This window comes from Coregonus clupeaformis, unplaced genomic scaffold (genome assembly GCF_020615455.1).
Source record: "Coregonus clupeaformis isolate EN_2021a unplaced genomic scaffold, ASM2061545v1 scaf0985, whole genome shotgun sequence".
NCBI classification, from domain to species: domain Eukaryota; kingdom Metazoa; phylum Chordata; class Actinopteri; order Salmoniformes; family Salmonidae; genus Coregonus; species Coregonus clupeaformis.
In genome coordinates, this window is record NW_025534439.1 from 161816 (window position 1) to 188463 (window position 26648).

At 42.8% G+C, this 26648-nt stretch overlaps 1 protein-coding gene across 1 annotated transcript; it reads right to left on the minus strand.

The window, feature by feature from the left end:
* Positions 1-79: 79 nt before the first annotated feature.
* On the minus strand, positions 80-26168 carry LOC121543105 (lamin-A-like). The gene is made up of 13 exons (XM_045217262.1): positions 25953-26168; positions 23401-23792; positions 6840-6996; positions 6241-6366; positions 5283-5456; positions 4921-5046; positions 4505-4725; positions 4079-4415; positions 3792-3899; positions 3481-3600; positions 3235-3291; positions 2692-2898; positions 80-2431 (listed from the first exon to the last, which is right to left on the minus strand). Exons 2-13 carry the CDS (start codon positions 23754-23756, stop codon positions 2396-2398), a joined length of 2025 nt encoding a protein of 674 aa, XP_045073197.1. The 5' UTR covers positions 23757-23792; positions 25953-26168; the 3' UTR covers positions 80-2395.
* Positions 26169-26648: the final 480 nt, after the last annotated feature.

Below are 26648 nucleotides of genomic sequence, written 5' to 3' on the forward strand. Positions count from 1 at the left end.
AAGTAGCTACTTGAAATCTAATATCACACATCAAACCACAGATTAAATTTGATTAAGAAGTCAACCACAAGAGAGCATGTGTTGGGAAAATAATTTTAAAGGCAAAAAATAGTAAATCACTACTACATTCTACTTGGATTGCATGGCTTTTCTATATTAGGCATAATCATTTCTTACAAATTCAATTGAGCATTATGTACAAGGACAATTTCCGTACAAATATGCAAATATAGCCTACATACTCTGTAAATCTATAAATTCCATTGTCTTTAAAGACAAAATACCACATATCTTTGGAATTGACACTTCATAATGCAAGAAGAATACATACTTTTCAATTATCACTAGCAGGTATCAATAAGGCACTTGAGAAAAGAAATATACTGAAAAAAGTGACAAAAGTTAAACTGAATCGGTCAAGTAAAAAATGAATATTGAGCTTTTCTCAGGTATTTATGGGACAGTGAGAATAATCACCTTTTCTCCTATTTGGTAGTGATAGAAATGTGTATGAAGTACAAAAAACAAAACAATGTTGCAAAAACTATCAAGTATTCTCAGAAAATCTTTACTGCTTATACATCCTATAAAAGGCTGCCAGACTACTGTGCATGCCTCTTAATATGCAGTGGATAAAGCTTTGTAGATGATTGTAGCTCGTTCTTGACAAAGTTATAAAGAAATAAGAAGCTCTCATACCCCTCCTCCCAACCCCCCCCCCCAAAAATGTATAAACATGCCCAAAAGCAAAGCCACTAAACTCAGAAAAACATAGCCATTATAATCCTTTAGTGGGAGAGAGGCCTCTGGACAATAGTCTCAAGACTACAATACATGATTACAGAGGACAAAATAAGTCAATGTGAAATTGGCATCATATCATGAGGAATGGATGGTTTAAGTTTCATTTAGGTTTCCTTCTCTAGTAAATACTCTTTCTGACATTGTCAAAGTGAGAGTTCTTATGCACCATGTAAATATAAACAGTAATTGAAGACAATAATTGATTACACTGAAAATATGCTATGAGGCAATATTGGCACCAACATATTTGCCAGTGCAACATACTGTAGTTCATGAATAAAGAAAACTTTTGGCCAGATAATACCATATAGTCTAACTACCCCTATGGGACGTTCAGGCTCTAGCAAGGCTTACTTACTAACTATCTGAACCCATTATTTCTGACACTACACCTGATACAAACAAAGGTACAGAATGTACACATTCTGTTGCACTGCTGTCATGAGAAGGTAAGCATTGTCCTTTCATTTAAATCAACATACTTCCAACTCAGACAATTTCTGTCTTTAGAGTCTGCCTCATTCCCTCATCCATTAACATGCAGAATCATAATAGAACGTTACAGTAACATTACTATAATCCATTTGGCAATTATCTCAGATTCAAAATGCAACAAAATAGTCCCTAGAAATCATATTTTTCTGCCTTGATGAGTTGCCCTACAGTACAACTACCTAAACAAAAAGGTGTGGCATAATTGTTTTGTTTTTTCAAACAAGACAAAGGTGAGGTCAGACAAGGATTATCAGCCTCTAAGAGGAAACTCTTTCTAGAGGTCATATGAAGACCTTCCTCAACTTTACAATACAGTACTACAATACAGTACCCATATCTGTGCGCTCATCTCGTTTGCTTTCCTTTCTTTAACAACTACGAACCTCTTTCAAGCCTGTGAAAACAAGTCACAATTTGGAACCTATATCCATATCACCATAGTTGTCTGATTGTTTCATGAGTAATACTATAGATGTCATTCCATAAAAAACTACCGCCTTGTGTTCAGAAATATAAACCACTTGATGGCAGTTTCAAGTTTGAGCTCCTCTGTAACTATGGCTTTAGAATGACCAATCCCATCATCCCATCGCTCAGTCTAATACAAAAAACCCATAATCCTCTAGGGGTCTGAGGGGGTCAACTCCATCTCTATTAAGTGACATTCAGGACATTCTATGGTAGTGTATGGGGAATACCAGGGCAGAGATCCCTGGTTCCAGCCCCCACAGGGTTTGCTGCTGTGCGTATTTAGTGTTGACAGCTTAGACATGAGACACAAAAGTCCACTGTAATGGTTAAAGGTGCTTTCTGTGCCTCTCTCCCTAGATATGGCCCTAAACAGTGCAAGCATCTGCCCAGCCCACATGCAATATAACTCGAATATACAAGCTCATATATCTGAAGTGAATACGCAGCTCCTAACCCTTTTCCAAACACCAAAGCCAATCTAACCTGCAGATTATGTCATACAAAATAGGACCAATCATATACGAAACAAAGGAAGTAAAAAGTAATAAACAAATAAAAAAAGGAGTCTCCCATCCATGTGTGGTGTGGGAGGTTCTTGTCCAGGTAAGGTGGTGCCTGCCTGGTTTTACATGATGGAGCAGTTCTCCGGTCTGGGACCTCCCTGAGAAAGACAGGAAGTGATATGGGGGGGGTTAGAGGAAGTGAGGGGGACAGGAAGGCGATGTTTTCATAACAGCACGAGAAACAGGAAAACTGGGATAACAGTGTTGCTGTGCGCATGTGAGTGAGAGAGAGAATGAGGGGGTGTTTGTTCTTTGAAACAGAAATAGTGTGTTAGGTGTCTTAAAATGTGTGTTAAAATGCATTTGTCTTCATTAAAACGATCTACATGATCAAACAGATAATGGAGTCCTACAGTACCTGTCTGGGTGAGTTGCTGCCCATTATAAAGAGGGGAGACATCAGGCCCTCAGGCAGACCACCTCCTCCACTGCTGATGGAGCAGGAGCCGCTGGACACCCCTGAGGTGACACAGCTCTTATCAGACGGCTGGCCACACGAGCCACAGACCACCGTGCGGCTCCGCAGGTTGTACTCACTGTCCACACCGCATGCGCTGTGGTTGCCCTGCAGAGGGAGACAGAGAACAGAAGGTTCCAACATTACTGTTAAATACCAATTGTAGCCACTGTGAGGCAGTGGTTCCTACACTTTTTAGCACTGGGTAAATCAAAGTATTTCAATTTTTCTTGTCACCCTTTAGAGAAGTATTTTAGATGCATCATCGCACTCCACTGGCCTTGTTGGGTGACTAAATAAGTACTCTACATAATTTAACCTATTTTCATCTGAAACATGAACAATGTTTTGGCTCAATAGCCTTCCTCACAGTGCAAGTATAGTTTGAGTCATTTATTTATTTATCGTCCTGAGCCTGCGTCTTTCATAAACAGTGAGACTCACGTCATCGTCATCATCTTCCTGGAACAGGGTGCGTGTAACTTTCCTCTGTGCCATTTCCTGTGGGAAAGAGGCGCAGAACAGTCAGTTTGTCAATTGGCTATGACGTGAGTAAGGTAATTGATCAAATCTCACATGCATTCAAAAATGTAGGAAGTGGGATGATGTTGCCAAGAGCAAGACTGAACAGTCAACGGGACAATGGGAAGGTAGAACTACAAACATGTGCATGTGTCGTGTGTGTCTCACCTCTCCATTGGCGCTGACCAGGGTGGTTTGGAACAGGTCTCCGCTGCCCCATGAGTTCTGGGTCTTCCACACCAGGTCTGAGGGGGGATTGTGGGTGCCACCTGCTCCTGAAGCCCAAATCTACAGAGGGAAGAGGTACAGGACTGTCTGTTATGGCCTGATCACATGCTACAGATACTTTACACACAGGCCTACATTGTGACAAACGTGCTGCTCACTGTTAGAATACACACTTCTCTCAACATCGTGTACGAAAAACTGAACACAAACATAGTTGATGACAGTGCAGACATGATGAAGGTTTTACTCACTGTGACGGTCTGTCCTGCCTTAAGGGTGAACTTGGGGGGGAACTTGTAGACGATGGGGGTGCTGGTGCCCACCTGTCTCTTCACCTGCCAGTGGCCCAGGAGCTGGTCCTGAAGGAGAACAGATAAGCATTAAGTCTGTTTCAGCCAATGTCAACTAAAATCACTAAGTAGAAAAGTCATTTTACAACATCACCCAACATGGTGTTTTTACCATATAACAGAAAGCATGCGACGCATCGTAGCAGAAAGCACCCATTGTATGTCAAGCTGACCGATTAACTCCATACCTCGTTGGCCTTGTTGCTGAGGCGGACGTACTTCCCCTCCAGGTCCACCTCGTCCACGGTGACGCGGCCACTAGCAGAGGCCTGCTGGGCGATGCGTGTACGGGTCACGGCGCCCCCCGCCAGGCTGGAGGTCTCGCTGTCGTTGTCATTGAGCCGTCTCTTCTTGGCGCTGGCCGTGCCTGAGGAGTTGCGGCTGCCGCTGGTGGACTGGAAAACGCGGGCGCTGTGGCTGTGTCCTGAGCCGGAGGTACGGGTGGTAAGGGTGTGTGCTGAGCCCGAGCCGGTGGTACGGGACACGGTGACTCGGGTTGGGGGAGGGCTGGGAGACAGACGCAGTCTGGGAGGAGGCAGAGAAGAAAGATTGTTGATACGAATCTAGTGTGTGTGTGTGTGTGTATATATGCATGATGTGTAATGTCTCCTCACCTCTCCTCCTCTCCCTCCAGCAGTTTACGGTAGGCGCTGATCTCCATGTCCAGGGCCAGTTTGATGTCCAGCAGCTCCTGGTATTCATCCAGCTGTTGCTGCATCCGCATGCGCATGTCCCCCATCTCCTTCTCCTTGTCCTCCAGGCGCCGGCGCATCATGTCCCGCTCACGGGCCAGAGACTCCTCCAGCTCACGCATCCTGGCCTCCCTTGCCGCCAGCTAACACAGAGAGGGTTGATACGCCGGTTAGACCAACCAAATGGCCATATTTGACAGAGATGAGATGAACTGTGCTAATACTTTGTATTAGAGAGCCAACACTAGAGCTAAGATTACAGCTGTCAGACCTCCACAGTACGGAGATATACGGTAAGAGACTTCTGTGATTGACAGATGGACAGGGTGCAGCCGTACCTGTTTCTGCAGCTGGCTGAGCTGGGAGGACATGCCCTCCATCCGCACGCGGGTATGCTGCAGCTCCTCGTGGGCCGCCCCCACCAGGGTGCTGTTCCTGTCTGCAGAGTGACGGGCGTTCTCCAGCTGAGACACACACAGGGCCAGAGGTCAGAACGAAACCATGTGTCTGTGCTAGGTTGGCACTGGGCCAGTGAAAGGATGTTGAATGATGCATGGACAGTACTACCGAATTCAACTGGATGGACAGCTTAGTGAAATTTAAATGAAATAACACTACTGATTTGAACTGATCTACTTCTAGTCCACGTTTGAGCTGACGTTTGAGCTGGCAGTGTGGACCTGTGGGTTGTGCTCCCTACCTTGGAGTTGTAGGTCTTCTCGATCTCGTCCTTGTAGATGCGGACCTGCTCCTCGTGCTGGGCTCTCAGCTCCATCAGGGCCTCGGCCAGCTTACTCTCGTAATCCTGCTTTGTTCCTGCACTGTCAATCTCCACCATGCGAGACTCGTGCCTGCGCTTGGACTCCCTCAGCTCCTGCAGGGAGATAGACGGTACAGGCATACCTGAGTTATAGAAGAGGTAACCTAATAAACCAGACTGATCTCGGTGTTCCATCAGTCTGGTTTACAAGGCTAGTGAAGAAAGAAAGAAAGAAAGAAAGAAAGAAAGAAAGAAAGAAAGAAAGAAAGAAAGAAAGAAAGAAAGAAAGAAAGAAAGAAAGAAAGAAAGAAAGAAAGAAAGAAAGAAGAAAGAAAGAAAGACAGAAACAAAGAAAGAAAGAAAGAAAGAAAGAAAGAAAGAAAGAAAGAAAGAAAGAAAGAAAGAAAGAAAGAAAGAAAGAAAGAAAGAAAGAAAGAAAGAAAGAAAGAAAGAAAGAAAGAAAGAAAGAAAGAAAGAAAGAAAGAAAGAAAGAAAGAAAGAAAGAAAGAAAGAAAGAAAGAAAGAAAGAAAGAAAGAAAGAAAGAAAGAAAGAAAGAAAGAAAGAAAGAAAGAAAGAAAGAAAGAAAGAAAGAAAGAAAGAAAGAAAGAAAGAAAGAAAGAAAGAAAGAAAGAAAGAAAGAAAGAAAGAAAGAAAGAAAGAAAGAAAGAAAGAAAGAAAGAAAGAAAGAAAGAAAGAAAGAAAGAAAGAAAGAAAGAAAGAGAAAGAAAGAAAGAGAAAGAAAGAAAGAAAGAAAGAAAGACAAAAATAACGAGAGAAAGAGAAGAGAGAGAGAAAAAGAGAGTGAGGTAGAGAGAGAGGTAAAGGAAGAAAAGGAGAAAAGGCAAGATAGAGGGTAAGAGTGTGAGGTAAGAGAGAGAGAGAGAGAGTGAGTCTCACCTCTCCGTAGATGTTCTTCTGGAACTGCAGTTCTTCCTTGAGGGTCTGCAGGCGGTTCTCAGCGTCCACTCTCCTCAGCATCTCATCCTGAAGCTGCTTCTTAGCATCGCTCAGACCAGTCTCCAGCTAAGGGACAGAGAGGTTAAAGTTGGATGATTATCTTTAGGGTTATGTTAGATTAGATATGACTAATTTGTTGATCGGAAATCAACTGTCTAGTTATCAATCTCTTTGTCAAGGAGGAATAGAGGAGTTGCATGTAGGATGTCAACTCATGACTGGGTGAAACTGTAGTTCACTTACGTGACCAAAAGGTGGCAAATAAATATTATTCGGTCTATATTCATTTCGGAGTTCATTGAGAACGATCCATGATGATGCACTGAACTTGTTACAGCACTTACCCAAAAATCATATTCACAATTGATAGTTCTTTAAATGTAACCATTTTTCTTTATATACAATGGAAGAAAAAATAGAGTTTTTTTTCATCCAATCATATGCAGTTTGAACCCTGTCCCTGAGGAGCGAGTATGCAGTATGTGTAGAATTCAGAGTTGTCACAGTTATCCATTAGGTCTTTACCACTAGTCTCTTACCTTGGCTAGCTGGGCCTTCAGGTCCCTGACCTCAGCATCTAGAGAGCGTTTCTCCCCCAGGGCGGTGGACAGGGAGGCATCTTTAGAGTTCAACAGAGCCTCTAAATCCCTCAGCCGGGCCAGAGCAGCCTCCAGGTCCGACTCCTTCTTCCCATTTCTGTTGAGACAGGTAGTTAAATATATCAGTTTCCTGTTTCACTAACACTGTCGGTGTTTGAGCAACTTGGGTCTAATGCAGTATGATTACAATAAAAGCTGTTATGCATTTAGGCTCTTACAAAGCATCAAACTGTCTAGTAACCTCTGTGCATCAACTTCCTATTGACAAACATTATCCACATTGGTTCCGATTCTGGGATAACATACTCACTACCTGTGAAAGAATCATGAATGCCTTGAGCTGTCCCTAACTGAACTCAAATCATATTGCATTGCAATAAAATGAATTGACCGGAACATAATTGAATCAAGCTCACCCTTGTTCTAAACAAAGGCCAACATAGGCACTCCTGAGGGAATCCCAGTTAAATCAAATGGAGTGGCTGCAGATCCAACTTTTCCCTGACCTTTTTTCCCATGGACTATAGTTCCTGAAGCTTCTGCACGTGCAGATCACGTTATGCTCCTTCGTTTCTTTATGCACACATTTTTGTGGTCTCCTTCCCTTCACATTTCTCACTGTCAATCGTGAATGATCATTCTTTAAGTTTTACCATCTGCATACCAACAATTTGAGCTCAATCAGTTTCATGGGGATATGCATTTAGATCTTGAGTTATACAGTGTTGTTTCGAAGTAGCCTAAAGTGTTGTTTTGAATGATGTACAGAGCGAATTTGAGAAAAGATGGTGTTAAGAAACTATAGCATAGCCTACTTGTGTATTTTACCTAGCGCCACACGCGTTTGAGTTTTGGCCACGAGAGAAAAATGCGTTGGTGTTTTGTTCTTACAGTAACGTAATACTATTATAATCGGTTCTGTTATGTAGAATACTATCATTATGTGATCTTGCAGACATTGATTCAGCTTTGATCTAACTTTATTAAACGAGTACTATTCACCAGAGTAGCCTGTTCTCTACGAGTAAAGCAGAGAATAGTCTGGAAAAGGCTTAAATCAAAAGCATTCACATTTGTTTGCATGTGCGTGTTTTTTTTGTCAGACCTCTAAAGCAGGCATCAATTTGCAGTAGTCGCAAAAAAACTGAAACTTGGACTCGGACCGTGGAAACACGATATAGCCAAAACAACAGAAGACGAAGAGAAAGTGCTAGCTTGAGCTTCATACCAGTTTGGCTGGCGCACAGTGAAAGCCAAGCAGGAAATACATTCCCCGTTATTACATTTGGTCCCTGTAGTTCAATGTTCATTGTCACTAATGACGCCCATCTGCTTGGGATATGGCTTCCAGACCACTAACCCACCACTCAGCCCTCATGCTCCCCCAGCCACTGCCAGCCTAAAACAACCTCTTTCATCCAAATGTATGCATGAATTCAATAAAAGACACAGAAAATCAGAACTATATGGAAACGCCCGTATAGCCTAGAACACAAGAACATACATACCGTCTACAATGGAGTAGAATTATGCTCTGCCACACACTGACTAGCCCTTGTCCCATCTCAGATTTCACAAAGGCCCAGAGAGTGATTGATGGACTAACAGGTGGCATCCAACCCCATTTACCAGCACCAGCACCATCACGGCCACCCACACAGACATAACCATTTGCATGAAAACAAAGACCCAATAACATCCTTCATGCACAGGAACACAAACACCCATACATATATTACAGTGATGATGGACAAGATCCAGCAATTACAATGTACAGAGGCATATTAGTATGTAGAAAGGGTCCATTAAAAACATTGTCTGCATATTTAATAAATAATAACTTAGCTATACATGTAGCAGTACACTGCCTAGTTTGATCTGAATTAATTAAACCAGTATTCTTAATTTCGAGTGGCTTAAGGAAACTCTATCCCTGTGTAGATTTGATTGGGCTCTACTCATTAGACTTTATGACCGACACTGGGGTCATATTTAGCTTATTTTCCACCTGTGTGGATGGAGAGGATCAGTCTAACAGCTTGTACTGATAAGCCTGACTGACAGTGACACACAGGAGAGCTCAGTGGGACATGAACAAGGAGTCATGTGAGGAATGTGTTGGTACTGTAGCCGGACAGGCCAGACAGGGAGAGGTGAGAGGCTTTTTATCTGGAAGAGAGCGCTAAGAAGAAAGGAATTCTTTCCGGCTGGCTCCTGTGCTGAAATATTTCCACTGAACTGCAATAAGAGTCACTGTTTTAGAAAGGCCTAGCTCTTATGTCATAGATACTCACACAGGCCCTCAAACACGCAGGTACTTGGGAAGGCATAAGACATATCCCACTAAACAGCAATCTTTCAATCAAAAACAAGTTAATCAAGACAGACAGCTTAGTGACTGGGGGCAAATGAAACCGCAGTTACTATACTGTTATTGTCATTTTTACAACCTACGTTCAACAATATTTGTTACGTTTAACCACCTTTGGTGGGGCCAAGTTCCCTCTGGCTTATAGCCCAACTGTGGCCCTAATGAAGTTCTCACTGTTCCAGTGGTTAGGAGGGTGTTATTTGTGTGGAATATTTTAAAATAGTCATTAAAATATAATAGACATGGGAGAACCCAGAATAACCCAACGTAGGGCTGTTAGTCCTGTGTTATGAGGTGTGAGTGAGTTTGTGTGTCTGCATGTGTGTATAGCCTAACTTGCACACTGAGTTGGAACAGTAAAGCGCTTGTGTCCAGACATTTTTAGTGTTTAAATAAGACATCTAAACATTTCATGCTGGGGCTACATTAATGCCTTTAGAACGGTAGCTTGTGTGTGGGTGGTGGGCCATTTATTATGGCTAGTGGGCTATGTGGATCAGCTCTAGTACTGAATCTATGGTGATATAGAATGTAAATAATAAGCATGTAAACTCAGCAAAAAAAGAAACATCCTCTCACTGTCAACTGTTATTTTCAGCAAACTTAACATGTTTAAATATTTGTATGAACACAACAAGATTCAACAACTGAGACATAAACTGAACAAGTTCCACAGACATGTGACTAACAGAAATGGAATGATGTGTCCCTGAACAAAGGGGGGATCAAAATCAAAAGTAACAGTCAGTATCTGGTGTGGCCCCCAGCTGCATTAAGTACTGCAGTGCAGCTCCTCCTCATGGACTGCACCAGATTTGCCAGTTCTTGCTGTGAAATGTTACCCCACTCTTCCATCAAGGCAACTGCAAATTCCCTGACATTTCAGGGGGGAATGGCCCTAGCCCTCACCCTCCGATCCAACAGGTCCCAGACGTGCTCAATATGATTGAGATCTGGGCTCTTCGCTGGCCATGGCAGAACACTGACATTCCTGTCTTGCAGGAAATCATGCACAGAACGAGCAGTATGGCTGGTGGCATTGTCATGCTGGAGGGTCATGTCAGGATGAACCTGCAGGAAGGGTACCACATGAGGGAGGAGGATGTCTTCCCTGTAACGCACAGCGTTGAGATTGCCTGCAATGACAACAAGCTCAGTCCGATGATGCTGTGACACACTGCCCCAGACCATGACGGACCCTCCACCTCCAAATCAATCCCGTTCCAGAGTAAAGGCCTCGGTGTAACACTCATTCCTTCGACGATAAACGCGAATCCGACCATCACCCCTGGTGAGACAAAACCGCGACTCGTCAGTGAAGAGCACTTTTTGCCAGTCCTGTCTGTTCCAGCGACGGTGGGTTTATGCCCATAGGCGACATTGTTGCCGGTGATGTCTGGTGAGGATCTGCCTTACAACAGGCCTACAAGCCCTCAGTCCAGCCTCTCAAAGCCTATTGCGGACAGTCTGAGCACTGATGGAGGGATTGTGCGTTCCTGGTGTAACTTGGGCAGTTGTTGTTGCCATCCTGTACCTGTCCCGCAGGTGTGATGTTCGGATGTGCCGATCCTGTGCAGGTGTTGTTACACGTGGTCTGCCACTGCGAGGACGATCAGCTGTCCGTCCGGTCTCCCTGTAGCGCTGTCTTAGGCGTCTCACAGTACGGACATTGCAATTTATTGCCCTGGCCACATCTGCAGTCCTTATGCCTCCTTGCAGCATGCCTAAGGCACGTTCACGCAGATGAGCAGGGACCCTGGGCATCTTTCTTTTGGTGTTTTTCAGAGTCAGTAGAAAGGCTTCTTTAGTGTCCTAAGTTTTCATAACTGCGACTTTAATTGCCTATCGTCTGTAAGCTGTTAGTGTCTTAACAACCGTTCCACAGGTGCATGTTCATTAATTGTTTATGGTTCATTGAACAAGCATGGGAAACTGTTTAAACCCTTTACAATGAAGATCTGTGAAGTTATTTGGATTTTTACAAATTATCTTTGAAAGACAGGGTCCTGAAAAAGGGACGTTTCCTTTTTTGCTGAGTTTATATGATATTATCGCATGTGAATGGCTGGTAGAAGGTGACATTGAATGGTAATAGGACATGGTAATACAGGAGGCCTGGCTGTGATGACATAGAATGTGAATGACCGGAGTATGGCAATATTGGATGTGATGTGTGTCAGTAACTTTGTTCATCAGCTGTAGTACTGAGGATATAGGTGATAATGAATATGAATGGCATTGTTGATCAGCTCTAGTGTTGAGGATATGGATGATATTGAATGTGAATGCCTGTGTATCTATGACTGCAATGCATTTGTTTGCTCCAGGATGTCGACTCAATGGAATGCATGACCTGTAAACAATGGGAGGACATTGGAGAATCTCATGCCTGAGCATGAATGTGTGAAAGGGAGAGAATGTGTGTGTGCAAACTGAATACATTTGTAGAGCAAAATTCACTTTGAAGTAAGTTTACATTTGAATCAATCCAAACTTGGACCACACCTCAGAAACCAGTGTGGATGGAATTCTGTTTATCAAAACAGCATGTGTTGGATGTGGACAGTTTATACAACTGAATTTTAGGGGATAAAGAACCAAACCGGTGTACTGTATTTATAGCATGTGGGGTGTGTTGTGTTCAATTGTCACAATTATTCATAGGCCATTGATCCGGGCATCTAGAAACCATGTAAAGAAAAGGAGTTAAGGAAGCCTACAGTTAACGGTCTGATTTAGATAAGAGAAATATGCTGCAAATAGGAGCAAGTCGATGATGCTTTGAACACACTGTAGCCCAACTGTTTCTCCTGTGCACATTACTGTTGTGATAATCCCGGTTACCCAGAAGTAAAATTATCTTGCGAAAAAGTTTGTCAATTCCTGTTTTACTTCTGGGGGGAATGGCGTTAACAATTGTGATTACCTTTTTGCAAAGGAAGGAAGCGAAGTCTCCTCCCTCGCAAACGGAAACTCTTGGCCAAACCCCTCCCTTCCACTAATTTCCCTCGTGTTTATCATGGCCAAGATACACATTTTAGTTTTCATGAATTTTTACGTACAGACAATTTTGACTTTGTGGCTGTGGAATCTAGTGGAAAGCGTTTATCATCCGCACACAGGCTTGAAAATCACCGCACCAGTTTAAGCACCGCCTTCGCTCAATCCTGATTCGTCCAAGTAATCAACGACGAAAACCCAAAACCAGGATCTACTGCTGCTCGTAATCACATCATTTTATGTGAGCCTTGACAGATTCTTGCCGTTTCATCTGTCCACGAGAATCTGTCCACGAGAGATTACTGTTGTGACAACAGTGTTATATCAAAGCCCACACATGACTTAAAGGGCAAAGGACAAAGAGCTCTGTCTCTAAACGTTTTCCAGTATAGATAGAGAGAGCAGCAGAGCTACTGCCGAAAGACAGTTTAGTTGAGTGTGTGTGAGAGAGAGAAAGGGGAGGAATAATAAACTGAGGAATGTGTTGGTTCAGCCTCCACTCTTGGGTGACTCACTGCTATCTTTGTCCACCTCAATGACGAGAATGGAGCCCCCCCCCAGAAATAAAAAAATATATTAAAAAAAAGGAAAAACCCACAATCCTGGCTGATTTGCTGTGCCGTTGCTATGACAACAGAGGCCTACTCATCAGGCCTAAAGTATGGCATTTCCCCACATTTTGGATGGAATGGATAAACATGTAGAATTTTCACTGCCGATGCTTACTTTGAGCATATTTCAGAGCTAAACTCTGTCGAAAAGCTTTCCTCCCTTATAGGCCTATTTGGAAAAGCTTTCCTGTTAGGCTCCTGGTGGAAAATCTAGCCTATAATTACTACAATATGACAGATGCAGCATGCGGAATACCCACATAGTCTTAAAGGCTTCTAATGTCCTGGCAGCAGTAACGGCTAAATAATGATTCACTATGAAGACCAGGCAGAAACCAGAGATCGTATCTGTTTCCCATGAAGTTGATGTTAAACAGATCATTCATTGCATGCACTCTATATCATATTTTAAAGGATAGGAAGCATATGAACAATACTAGACACTGTTCATTTTAACTAGGGATATATATTAGTTCACGTCCAAATTACTTTTTACACATAACTACTACAGCGGCATGATTATAGACAACTATGTACGCTCCTATACTGTGTGTATGTGCACCCATCCTCTGGTCCCCTCATTCTATTACTACACCTACTTTCTGACTCTCACTCTGTTACGCACAGTAAATTACATTCCCCCACCTTGTAAACAGCCATTTCCCTATCAGTGCAGGCTAACAGTATACCGTAGTGAGGCGGTCAATGCTAAATCACCCCACTAATGGGAAAGGCCAAATCTCAATGGAGTCACACAGTCAATCAGGCGGTGCAAAAAGCCCTCTGGCCTCTCAGTGCTATTAGGGGGTCTGTTAGGAATGAGAATGTAATCACCCCCTCCCTCTCCGGTGTTACTACAGTCTTCCACTGCACGGAGTTGTAATGGTTGATTGATCTGTATGGTACGGTGCGCTACTAAGGAACGACGCCCCGCCCGTCTGGCTGACATGTGTGAACACGTGTGGGTGGGGTTCCTTGGACGTTGGAAATTACCGGCAGTCCTCCGTCCCTAAAGACGAACTTTGGGCTCCCATCCCTATTAATAGCAATCCTTTCCAATCCCATTTTCAAAGTGGTAGGTTTAGGAAACAGAGAATACAGAGGGAAAAAGGAAGGCTGTTAAATAATGGGGTCGTAGTGCAAACAGGGTCCAGACCATGGATTGGTTCAACTGTTACTTCTGTATTGATTCAACAAAATGTTTAAGTATGTCATAGTATTATTTCAACTAAAGGTTGTTTATGTGAACATAATTTAGAAGCACTGTTAAGAGGACATGGGGATCTTCCAAAAGGGCTACGCAACTCTGACATTAAAATAACATAATACAATACAAAGTACAGGCTGGCACATGATCATGTCTCTTCTGGGATCAAATACAATGGAAGGGATTGTTTTCCTTCCGTGTGTGTGCGTGTGAGAAAGAGAGATAAATCACAAGGTGAAAACAACCCAGCCATAGCCAGAAGCCACCCACTCAACACATCCATATGGGCAGATGGGAATAGAGTTTCTAGTGTTTCACCACCAACATCATGGTGCCCATGACTGATAACTCCCTTGGTATGTTTCAAATAGACAAGGAGAGAGAGGGGGATATATGGAGAGGAGGCCATTTCATGTCACATAAACATCCTATACATGGGTCATGCTCAGTAGGTACAAAACGTTTTGAAACAGAAAACTAAAATCCCCCCATTTTGAAATGCTTTCTCCCCTTGTCATGTCAATTGAACATGACCCTGCTTGTGCCTCCCATAATATCCCCATTCAAACACATGGCCAGCAATGAGGAAAAGAAAGCGTCTCTCCCACAGATAAGGCCTTTTATGTAGCTCTGGCTTTGTGTGTAAGTGACACAGGCCTGGTTCCGCTTATAATGATTAGTTAGTGATTCACCATGACATGAGTCAGAAGCCCAGCGCCCTTTCATTCAGTCTGCATGTTGGCATAAGTGCTAGCTATCGTTGTTTGATTTGATTATCTAGCCCTGATAAAGTGTAGCTCAGTTGGTAGAGCATGGGGTTTGCAACGCCAGGGTTGTGGGTTCGTTTCCCACGGGGGGCCAGTATGAAAATGTATGCACTCACTAACTGTAAGTCGCTCTGGATAAGAGCGTCTGCTAAATGAGTAAAATGTAAATAACACAGGTTAGCCAGTTTGTCCTTGTCTTTTACCACTTGTAACACTCATCCTATAATACTTCAACTGTCAGGAGTGTTACCTACACACAGAAAATGATGTAGCTATGTATATAAATTCTTACACCTCTAAAAGGTCTTTTAAACATGTAGTAGCCTGTATCAGTTTCAGTCAAATTTCAGACGATAACACTAGTTAAATAAATTGAGATAACATGAAATCAAACTACTGCATACTGAAATCAAAGTTTAAATACATTTCTAAAGTTATCTTTTTCATTCAATATTGGTGTAGCCAACCTTGGTAGAACATACGCTCCATGTAGATGAACAACAAACAGTGTATGATTGGCTTTGAAAGAGCAAACAGAGCCAGTGGCGTGTCCAGGGGGTAACTCAGGGTGGCCACGCCACCCCACCGAAATCTGGTTGGCCACCCCAATGGCCCCCCCCAGAAATTCGGAGATGATGGGGTCGTCTCTGAATGTATTGATAAGACGCGCACCGAGCATCTCACCGGAAAAAGCATCAGAGCGAGCGAAACAGCGCCCCTCTGTCTTAGTATGTGTAGCCCAAGTATCTGATCTTGTCTGGCCAAAAAGAGTATTTATTTATTTATTTTTATTTCACCTTTATTTAACCAGGTAAGCCAGTTGAGAACAAGTTCTCATTTACAACTGCGACCTGGCCAAGATAAAGCAAAGCAGTGCGATAAAAACAACACAGAGTTACATATGGAGTAAAAAAACATAAAGAGTATGACATGTCCAGACAGCATCAGGTACATGGGCTACAGATACTAAGACAGAGGGGCGCTGTTTTCCTCTCTTGGATGCTTTCTCTGGTGAATTGAATGAAAATTATGAAAGATAGCTGGACACGAATGAGAAATCATTTTATAAGTTTGTTTCTTTTTTTATTGTTAATTTTTGGGGAATCCTGGCTTCCCTTGGCAAACATGAATACACGCGACTTTGTAGGCTGAATGTCATAACACTTATGGCGTTTGTAAAAACCCTTTCCATTCAAATGGTGGGTGCACAGTGCACTGTTCGGATGCTGGACTTATTTTGGAGTAGACAAACGTGTGCAGGTAACCTACTTGATCTACTTTTTGAAGTAATTTGTTTACCAATCAGATGAGAACATCATGAGACTGGTTGTGTTCATGACACATTAAAAGGGAATATATTTTTACAGTTAAATTACATGCCGATAAAAATTTATTTGTGCACGCGCAAGCACACATAGGAGGTCGAGCAAAGAAAATAGAGACCCCCCGAATGTCACGGTATAATTTGCTCTCTGGATGTCGCTTTCAAGTCAATTTACTGCTGTATGCTAATACCCTTATATAAAATCCATGCAAACACTAACAAAACTTTTGGAATTGATTTATGATTTATTTGAACAGGGAAAATGTACCAAACCTAAGCTGAAGGATTTAATGCATTGAACCATCATAATTAAATTGGAGAAAAAAAATCCTGGTTCAAAATGGTATGGTCCCCCTGAACTGGGTCTGTGTCCCACCTTGGCCACCCCATTCAAAAAGTTCTGGACACACCACTGAAGAGAGTCAGAGCTTAACTGATCTGAGGCCTATTACCCCATGCAGCTGCATTGAGTTACAATGAAAGCTCTGCTGTGGTGCCATGTGAATAGATGGGGAGTGGCGCTAACGTTAGCATTATGGAACTAATACAGCCTATTCTAGCCCATGGGAATAAGGCTGTAACAGCACAAAACTGTTGTTAGATGCACTAAGCAGAAAATCGCTCCGCCATTTCCTGGATGCTAAAATTCTAATAGTTCGCCTAATTTCAGTTTGTGACAAAACAAGCAAGTATAGTGTAGAGAATCATTGTACCATCTAAACTGCTGTGAAATGTATTTTCCATAACTAAAAGATAAAAAATGAAACTTAAGAACAGGAAGCATAGAAGTAGCACACATAGAACAGATCTACTGCTTCTTAGACTTGCTTTCAATGAGAATGACAGATCTATAACACACATTTCTATGTGATTTTGGTCAGGTTGCCCAAGAAGTTACATATTCCAGCTTTAAGAGGTAAAGATGAGTTCCCTTCTGCTCTACGGTATGTAAATGTCAGTAAACATTTCCATAATGAGCACTTGCATTGAGGAGTAGTCTATAACAGTGCATTGGACAACATTGGCCTGCATCTGGTTAACCATCACAATAATCATTTTAAAGCTTGGATTGTATAGGCTCCAGTAAACAAGAGTGATTGTTAGTGACACAAAATGCAAAACATCTGGGAGGTATTCCTGAATGCTCAAAATGCTCCATGTAAACATCAAGCTCTGTTGAATGAAATGAAAACGCTTCAGATTTATTGATAATCTCAAATGTTCTTGGGAGTTAATGAGCATTCAGAGTTGTGGTCATCAACTGGCAGTTACATTACTGACCAGATTAGGAAGTTTGGGGTCACACCCACTTCATCCACTACCAAATGGGAACTTCCCAGTGTGTTGAGTGTGCGTGACTTACTTTGAGACGTGTGGGTGTTTTAATTTGCATTTGTGTACATGTAATGTGTGTGTCTGTAAAGTGATTTACCCTTTTAGCGAGCGGATGACTCATTCAGCTTGGCTGGGTCCTGAATAGAATCAAAGTGTTATGGAAACTCTGATCCAAACACTGCTCTACACACACACACACACACACACACACACACACACACACACACACACACACACACACACACACACACACACGTTCCAGCCCATCAATGCCTTCTCGGAACACAGTACTGGTCTACCGAAAGTCCAAACACTACTCTTTAATTATCAAAACTCCAACAAAGAGAGCTCTATATAGCAGACATCACATTTACAGTCTTAGCGCATCTGTTTTCCATTGCCATGTACTTTGTTAGGGCTAGTGGAGCGAGTAGCCACAGGACCAGGCTAGGTATACTCCCACTAGACCTAGGAGACACTAAGTTAAAAGACAAAACAATGTATGAGAATAGCCATCAATTGTACAACTACTATTAACATTGTTGTGTAACTACAGTCATTGGTACAGTCAACCCTCAAGCTACCTATGCATTGCTAGTCAATAAACTAGTTGAAATAACTACTAATGACACAGTAAACACTGTAAAATGCACTCAATAATAAATCAGCGACATGAAAACAAAGAGTACTGGTTGTTCATGAAGACAAACACCATTTTTCAATAACATTATTTAAATATACTTACACATTTTCAATAAGCCTAAACCTGTGTCTCTAATAGCAGGTCAAACAACAACAGGTTTCATTTGTGGCCAAAATAAAGTGTGTCACCCAAATCCAGGGAGCCTGCGGTCCAGACAGACCCCCTTGGTTCTGTATAACTTGAGAAGGTCACACTGCATCACATGATACAGGCAGAGGACATGCTGGTAGAATATGACGCTGCCCTCGAGGGAGTTTACAGAGAGAGTGGTGATCCAAACCTCCTGGGAGAAGCTGGAGTATAATAAACTGTCATGGTACACATCTCTTCCCTGAGGAAAACGGCTGCACTCTGTCGAGTTTCTATTTGTTCCATGAAGAGCGAGCGTTTTAGAAACCAAATATTGATTATTTGTGCCTCACGAACTGTACCATTGTTAAATAAAAAGTGTTTTTTCTTCTATTCAATTCAAGTTCTGTTCTGCACAATTAAGGATGTTCACCAACTATTTCTCTCTCTCTCTCTGGTGTACTTTCCCTGTTTCTATTGTGGACTTTAGACATTCATATCCTGAGGGATTGTGAGCCAAAAGCCTGTATTGAGAGGATGTTTGAGTGCAGAACCACAGAGTATTTGAACAGCTTTGGTACATCATCATTCATTGCTATTGTCCATTTTAGGGGAGAAGGACTTCATTCAAACACTTTAGCATAACAAATGGACTTCAATGGGTTCCTCCTATTGTCCAGCTGTGTGTCAGCCCCGCCAAACATTCACATGATTAAATGGAAGTAGAGTGCATTACACGTCAGCAAATTGTTTAGAGTTTCCCTGAGCTAAAAGTAGCAGTATACTCCTTGGTTACTAGTGGTAACCAAACTATGGGTTTAGAAAATATTTGGTCCTAAAAATAGACCAATTAGCCTCCTTGTATTACTATCCTTGTGGGTACCGGAAATCCCCCACCATGACAAAGGCTATTTGAAGCTTAGGGGTTAGGTTTAGGGTTGCAATTTGGGTTAGGGGTTAGGTTTAGGGTAAATAGGATTTTGAATGGAAATAAATGTTAGGTCCCCACAAAGATAGTAAAACATGTGCTGTGTGTGTGTGGACGTGTTTAACTATTCTTGTTGGGACCAGAACACAAGAATAGTAAACAAACCAACATTTGACCAACTGGGGACATTTTGTTGGTCCCCACAAGGTCAAATGCTATTTCTAGGAGGTTTAGGGTTAAGGTTAGAATTAGTGTTAGAATTAGGTTTAGGGTTAGGGTTAGGAGCTAGGGTTAGTTTTAGGGTTAGGAGCTAGGGTTAGGGTACGGGTTAGGGAAAATAGGATTTTGAATGGGACTGAATTGTGTCCCCACAAGGTTAGCTGTACAAGACTTGTGTGTGTGTGTGTGTGTGTGTGTGTGTGTGTGTGTGTGTGTGTGTGGAAAGGAAACTGTGAGAACAAACTTTCTTAATGAAGGAAATGTGTTTGTGCTATATGATAAGTGTACTTCCTGCTGTGTTCTCTGATAGTCCCAAAGTGCTACAAGTTGGCATGGCAGCCACTTCAGCACAAAATACATTACAGTACATAAAGAAGACAAATGACGTCTTATCAGATGTTCCATCATTCATGTCATTGGAATGAAAACACAAGTAAAAAAGGAAATATGTTGGGATACTTCACACTGTAATCATATGAATTATAATGAACATTTAGAAGTATCCTGCATACCGTACCCTCAATAAACAGACAAAACATCAAAGTGTTAGAAGATCTTAAATGATCCATTGTGTTATACTTTTCCTGTCCTGCCCCACCCTTAGCTACGCTGATCTGTTACTCTGTGCCAACAGGTATGGCACACAGCAACCTTGGAAAAGCGCTCAATAAACACAGACTCTGGAAATCCGGAAATGGGCGCGGCTATTGACTTTGGAAATCCCTCAATGATATAGCCTACTCCACCACCTTTGATCATGATCACTTGTTTTACAGTCTGCAATATATTAGTGAACCATCTTTACTTCCAGGTGTGAAGAAAAAGGTTTTAAAAGCAACAGGTTAACAATATAATTCGCATTGTAAACTGGACAAAAGTATATTGTCAACACAAAGCAGTCTATTCATCCAGACGTCTATTCATTGTCTGGGAGGGGAGACAGGGGGTTGTCCTGCCAATGACGACCAGGAACAGGTTCCCCCACACATGCTCCTGTTTCACATCCACTGGCACAGATGGAAGGCACTGTGGCACGAGACTAGCGTCCGCCGCCCCTCTTATGTTCTAGAGGAGGAGCATTCACAGTGGATAACTAGACTGGACCTTGACGAATGTGGGAGTGTGGGCCAAGCCTTGGGGCTCATGTTGAAGCTTAGCAAATCATATTGTAGCATAGCAGCGTCTTAGTTAAGCAGTCGATATTTTAGGCTACCCCGCTTGTGTTCTAGCCTAGCGATTCTTCCTCTATCCTAACAGTGGAACATGCTTTAGCCAAATAAGGTTTGTTTTTATCCCCCCTGGCAAATCATTTACAAGCTAGACTGGGTTATAGACGAGCAGTTTACATCCCAGTAGCCCAACGGCGGTGGTCTGCCCTCAGGGGAGTTGCATGTGCGACACAAAGACGTCTGTGTGGCATGGCCCAATGGCATGTCTATGAACAGGTGTGTACAGTCATAGGTCAAAGTAAGTGACAGTTACATCTGTTGCAGCACACATCAAAACAGGGCTAGAGAGGGCTTGGCTCTGTATAATGTACAAGCTATACAGCATGTAGGGCCTACAGTAATGGGGCATTATAATATTTGAATGACTAACAATATTGTTGAAAGGGACATGCACACTTTCTGTTTATTTGTCAATCACATTGCTGGGACAGTATACTGCTCTGTCTCTGATAAGAAAGTTACATTTACTTGTATTATTCTTGCAAGCCCTCATAGGGCACCAGCCAGTGGTAATAACATGGTGTTGATAGGGAACTAGATGATACGGATTAACCATTAATAAAGATGATGCACTGCTCTGCCCCAGAGGTTCAGACCTAAAGGAGAGGACACAGCCAGCAGCTCCTTCCCTTCCCACAACCAAAGCCTTGAAAAACCTCTGAGTCACCACCCTGTCACACACCCATATCAAGACTCCCCGGCTGCCATGGCAACCAAACACTGGCAAACACACCAGCTGCAGAGTAAGAGACTGAGCCTGCCCACACGGGCCTGAGATACATTTCCACCACATGTGTAACAAATGATTGGTTTCCTTTGGAAAGCAATATAGTTATAGGTGCTGTTGCTATTTTTCACTCAGCTAGGGACCTTATGGCACGATGGGAAAGAGAATTTAAGTGAAGTGTAAAATTCCATTCACTCACCAAACTGACTTGGTTTTTAAAGAGAGTCACTACACTCTGAAATGCATCCACTTCTTCACACAGTCTAAATCACTCAACACCCTCAAGTCAACATCCACAAGTCCACACCCTGACCAAGGTCGACACTGAAACACAAACCTACCCCAGAGCCACACCCTCACCTGCAACGTCGGGCACACCATATACTGTACATTTAATCTTGACGGATACACTGCAAACATCAATTGAAACATTAACCAAGTGAAAACACAATGGCACTATGGTTGGACCAGTAAGACTCCACCCACCTCTGTACAGACGCTGTTGCTTCAACATTGCAATTGCACGGTGTTGAAACTCACTGAGGTATGTCAATGAGAAGCTATTGAAGACAGTGTTTGCATAGCTTAAAAATATTCCTATTCTCTGTTTGCGACTCCCTTTGGAGGGAAGCCCCATGCATAAATGATGGTACGTTAAAAGAAACAAAGTAGGAGAGTAAAATAATAAGTAAATACAACTAATACTTTCAACTGTCTTTCATTTTCTCAGACGCACTCCAAACATTCCTGTGGAGTCATTGCAGGCTGCTGCCTGCTAGTGGGAGAGAGAGTTCTGTGCTATTTTCTGTCTGTGGACACATTTACCCACTGAACTCTGGTAGACAGATACCTTTAACATTCTCCCCAAGGTCTAACTAACCTGCCCAGCCAGTTCAGATGGCTCAGTTGGTTGGAGTATGGCGCTTACAACACCAGAGTTTGGATTAAAGCATGTTTTATCTTAACCTGGAAAGGCTTTGATTGAAAAGCGTTGCGTAACAACGAATTGCATGCATGAGATTGTGTCATTACACTCGTAAATCAAGCTAAACAGAGCGAGCTGTTTGTCAGGGGCGTGGCCCCGTGTGGGGGAATACAGTATTTACTACCCAACCTGCTGAAAACCACCAGGAATGTACTCAACTGATGTCAGGCATGTCGCTCTCCACACCTCTTTCTAAAATATTTTAGAAGTTGGAGTTGAACTAATAGGTAGTGTACATTCTGGTGCAAAATGAATGTTGCATCACCCAGGTGTGGATTAGAAGCACTACCAATCACACCCTCAGTGGCAAACTGCCTTGGAATTAAAGGTTGCAATGGGTTCAATTCAATTATTTATTACTAAAGGCTTGTCTGATCAACACTCTGACAAATGTACCAGCATACTGAAAATGGCTTCAAGGCTGGTGTACTTATGGTTTGGAAGAGAGAGTGGAACATACTGTAGTAGTGGAAATCTACTTCATTGAGAATGACTGTAGTGAAGGACTGGAGTAAGAGCAGACCTGCACTGGTTGATGAGTCAGAGCCAGTCCAGGGAAATAATGTTACCACTAATTATGTGTAATGAAATGAGATGGTGTCTCGTCCTCTGGTTTGAATATGCCCCTCCCTATCATCATGTAGGAGGTTGTAGGCAGGTAAATGTGTGTCATTGATGTGTGTCAGTGAGATTACATGCTGAAGCACAATCACTTTCAAATTCAGACTAAATGAATTAGTCCCTTGGCCAGAACCCAATGTGTCCCTCGGCCAGATACTTACAATAGACTCACTTTATGACACCACATTCAGATAAAAGATTACCCATAAACCTCCTGCCTTTCCGTCCCCATCCCAGTGTTTCCCCTAATAATACTCCTGCCACCCCATCTTCGCTAGCTCTCTTACCCCCCAACGTGAACATTTGGCCTCAATTCAATTGAACATTTTGGTGTTTGCAGCCTTTGCATGCTGCCTACGGAAAACTAACCTATAGGGGAAACCCTGCCAACCTAATGTGTCCTACCTGACTTTGAGCTCCTTGTACTCCTCCTTGACTTTGCCTAGCTCCAGCTGCAGTCGGGCGCGCTCCTTGGCCACCGAGTCGAGGGTCTTGCGGGCGTCGGCGAGCTCCGTCTCATAGGCCGCCTTCATGCCCGTCACCTCACGGCTGATCTCGGTCTCAGACTCGGTGATGCGCAGCCGCAGCCCAGCGTTCTCTACCTCCAGCGAGCGCACCTTGTCGATGTAGACGGCCAGCCGGTCGTTGAGGTTGCATAGGTCGTCCTTCTCCTGCAGGCGGGAGATACGGGTTGGGGAGAGCGGAGTGGTGCCTCCGCCACGGCTGGTTCGTTTCTGACCCGGAGTTTCCATAGTGGACATCCAGCAGGTGGTTCAGGTGGTTATCTGGGAGACAGGCTGTGGAAGGAAGGATGAATTAATTAACATAAGATACAGAAGATGTTAGAACAAGTATAGTGAAGCCTGAGGGAACCATGTGAGTTTGCATGAAAATAGTAAAGGAGGAGGGGGGTGGGGTTTAGGCGTGTAACAGCTATGCATCTCTCCCACTATCAGAAGCCTTAATAAATTGCTGTTTGGGTGGTTAAGCAACTTTAGCTCTCTCCTGAGCAAGTGAAATTCCCACCGTCTGGCGTCTGCACAGTGAACAGGCAATTACGATAATATACAAAATATGTATTCAAGAACTACAGAAGCATACAAAACAATGAACAAACATTATACAAGCAAAGAATAGCTGCATCATCTCCCTTGTCGGCCAACTGCTTGTTGAGACAGAGTGAAGAAGTACTAACAGCCTGCTAATTATGCCAGAGTCATTAATTCTGAGAGATCTGTCCGATGGTTGTCTCCTTCCACTTACATTCGGCTTGCCTTAAACCTCAGTCATTATACCACAGCCTTGACTCACTACATAAATAAACACAGCAGATTGCCCTGATTAGGAGATGAAGAACCACGGTCTCAATGTTTAGACAGGCAGAGGCAACAGTGCAATGACTGTCAGAAGGTACTGGATGAAAGGCTTTTGAAGGCCAAAAAACGAGCTTAGATTCCACTCTGGAACTTTGATATGGCCGTAGAGTATATTATGTTCAACAATATATTGACAATTAGCAATATAAAAAATTATATATTCATATACAAAAAATATATATACATCTCTAAATACTACTCATATTACAGAGCAAGCTGAAAAGCTTCATATGTCACCAATTTTTTACTTTGTAACGTCTACAGCTGAAACATAATGGAGTCTTAAAGGATAACTTGGTAAGCCCAAAATGTCATAAATAAGCCAACTTTGATTAATTATTTCTCAATTATGCTTTTAGATACACATTTCTAATACACATAGTGTACACCTTCCTAATATTGAGTTGCACCCCCTTTTGACCTCAGAACAGCGTCAATTCGTCAGGGCATGGACTCTACAAGGTGTTGAAAGCGTTCCACAGGGATGCTGGCCCATGTTGACTCCAATGCTTCCCACAGTTGTGTCAAGTTGGCTGGATGTCCTTTGGGTGGTGGGCCGTTCTTGATACACACAGGAAACTTAAGCGTGAAAAGCCCAGCAGCATTGCAGTTCTTGACACACTCAAACCAGTGCGCCTGGCACCTACTACCATACCCCATTCAAAGGAACTTAAATATTTTGTCTTGCCCATTCACCCTCTGAATGGCACACATACACAATCCATATCTCAATTGTCTCGAGGCTTAAAAATCCTTCTTTAACTCGTCTCCTCCCCTTCAACTACACTGATTGAAGTGGATTTAACAGGTGACATCAATAAGATATTTTTTTTTTTTTACATTTTAGTCATTTAGCAGACGCTCTTATCCAGAGCGACTTACATGAGCAATTAGGGTTAAGTGCCTTGCTTAAGGGCACATCGACAGATTTTTTCACCTAGTCGGCTCGGGGATTAGAACCAGCGATTTTTCGGTTACTGGCACAACGCTCTTACCCACTAAGCTACCTGCCGCCCTTTCACCTGGTCAGTCATGGAAAGAGCAGGTGTTCCTAATGTTTTGTACACTTAGTGTACGTCAACAATCCTTCTTCCAAAGGACTATTGTATGGATTACATTTTGTGAAAATCCCCCAAATCATGGTCTTTTTTTGTCTGGGTTTCGTGAGGAATCACTCAATAACAGATAGATGAAATTATTTCATTACTCGTGCAATGATACAGCACATACGATAAATAAGTAACTGATAAATGTGAACACCTTAACACTCCATATAATGTACAAAATGTCAAGTCCTTTCCATAGATAATGAGGTACTTTTGGAAAGAGTAACTTTCCCCAATAACCATGCATTTCAGTAACCTACACTGAATGACATATACTTTAAAAAGGTCCCAGCCGAGTTGTTATCCCACGCCCCCAACCGGTCAACAATGAAAGTGAAATTACATTTCAACTGTACACTGTAGCCGTCAAGATCAAGGTACAAGCAGGAACCGATTCTCTCATCTCTGTTAGTGTGGGCTCACATTCACAACTGTCAGTCAAAGTGCAACCAGAGCTAAAACGCCTTTGTCTTACCTTAGTGGGAGTGTGAGGTTGTGAGTGGAAGCCTCCTGGTGGTCTTCACAGCCGGACCTCTGGAAGTTTAGCAGCCGGTGTGTGTTATAGATAAGGTGTTCTTCTCTGGGTCTGGTGTGCCCCTGTGGAGTATAGGGAGTAGGATCAGTGCTGTCTGTGTGCCTTTGGCTCACACTTTGGAATGGCTGCGTCACAGTCTCTCCTTGCACATGTATCGCTGAAGAGAGAAAGAGAGAGGGAAGGAGGGAGGGAGGGAGAGAGGGAGAGGGTGGGGCAGGGAGGAGTCAGGCTGGACTAATCCAGACAGAGCCCACACACAGCACAGCAACTACTCAGCTCGCTGGTGTCTCTCTCTTACTCTATTTTCCTTTCTCTTTCATTCACACAGTGGGCTCACAGACACAGTGATCCCAACTGCTTGCACATTTGGCCTGTCAGTAAAAGCTCCACTTTCAAGTGCAGACAGAGAGAAAAATGGTCGGATGGAAAATCTGCCCTTATCCATTCTTTAACTGTACGGAGCAGTACAAATTAGTCATGTCTGTAATTGCAAATCATCACCTTACGGTCAGCTTGCAAAAAAAGATTGCGTTTTCACCATTTATTAAAATGAAAAGACCAAAAATCCCAAAGAAAATAGTCTGTGTTACTCCTATATTTCCAATGAAGGGTACAGCACAGTACACCAATACAGTA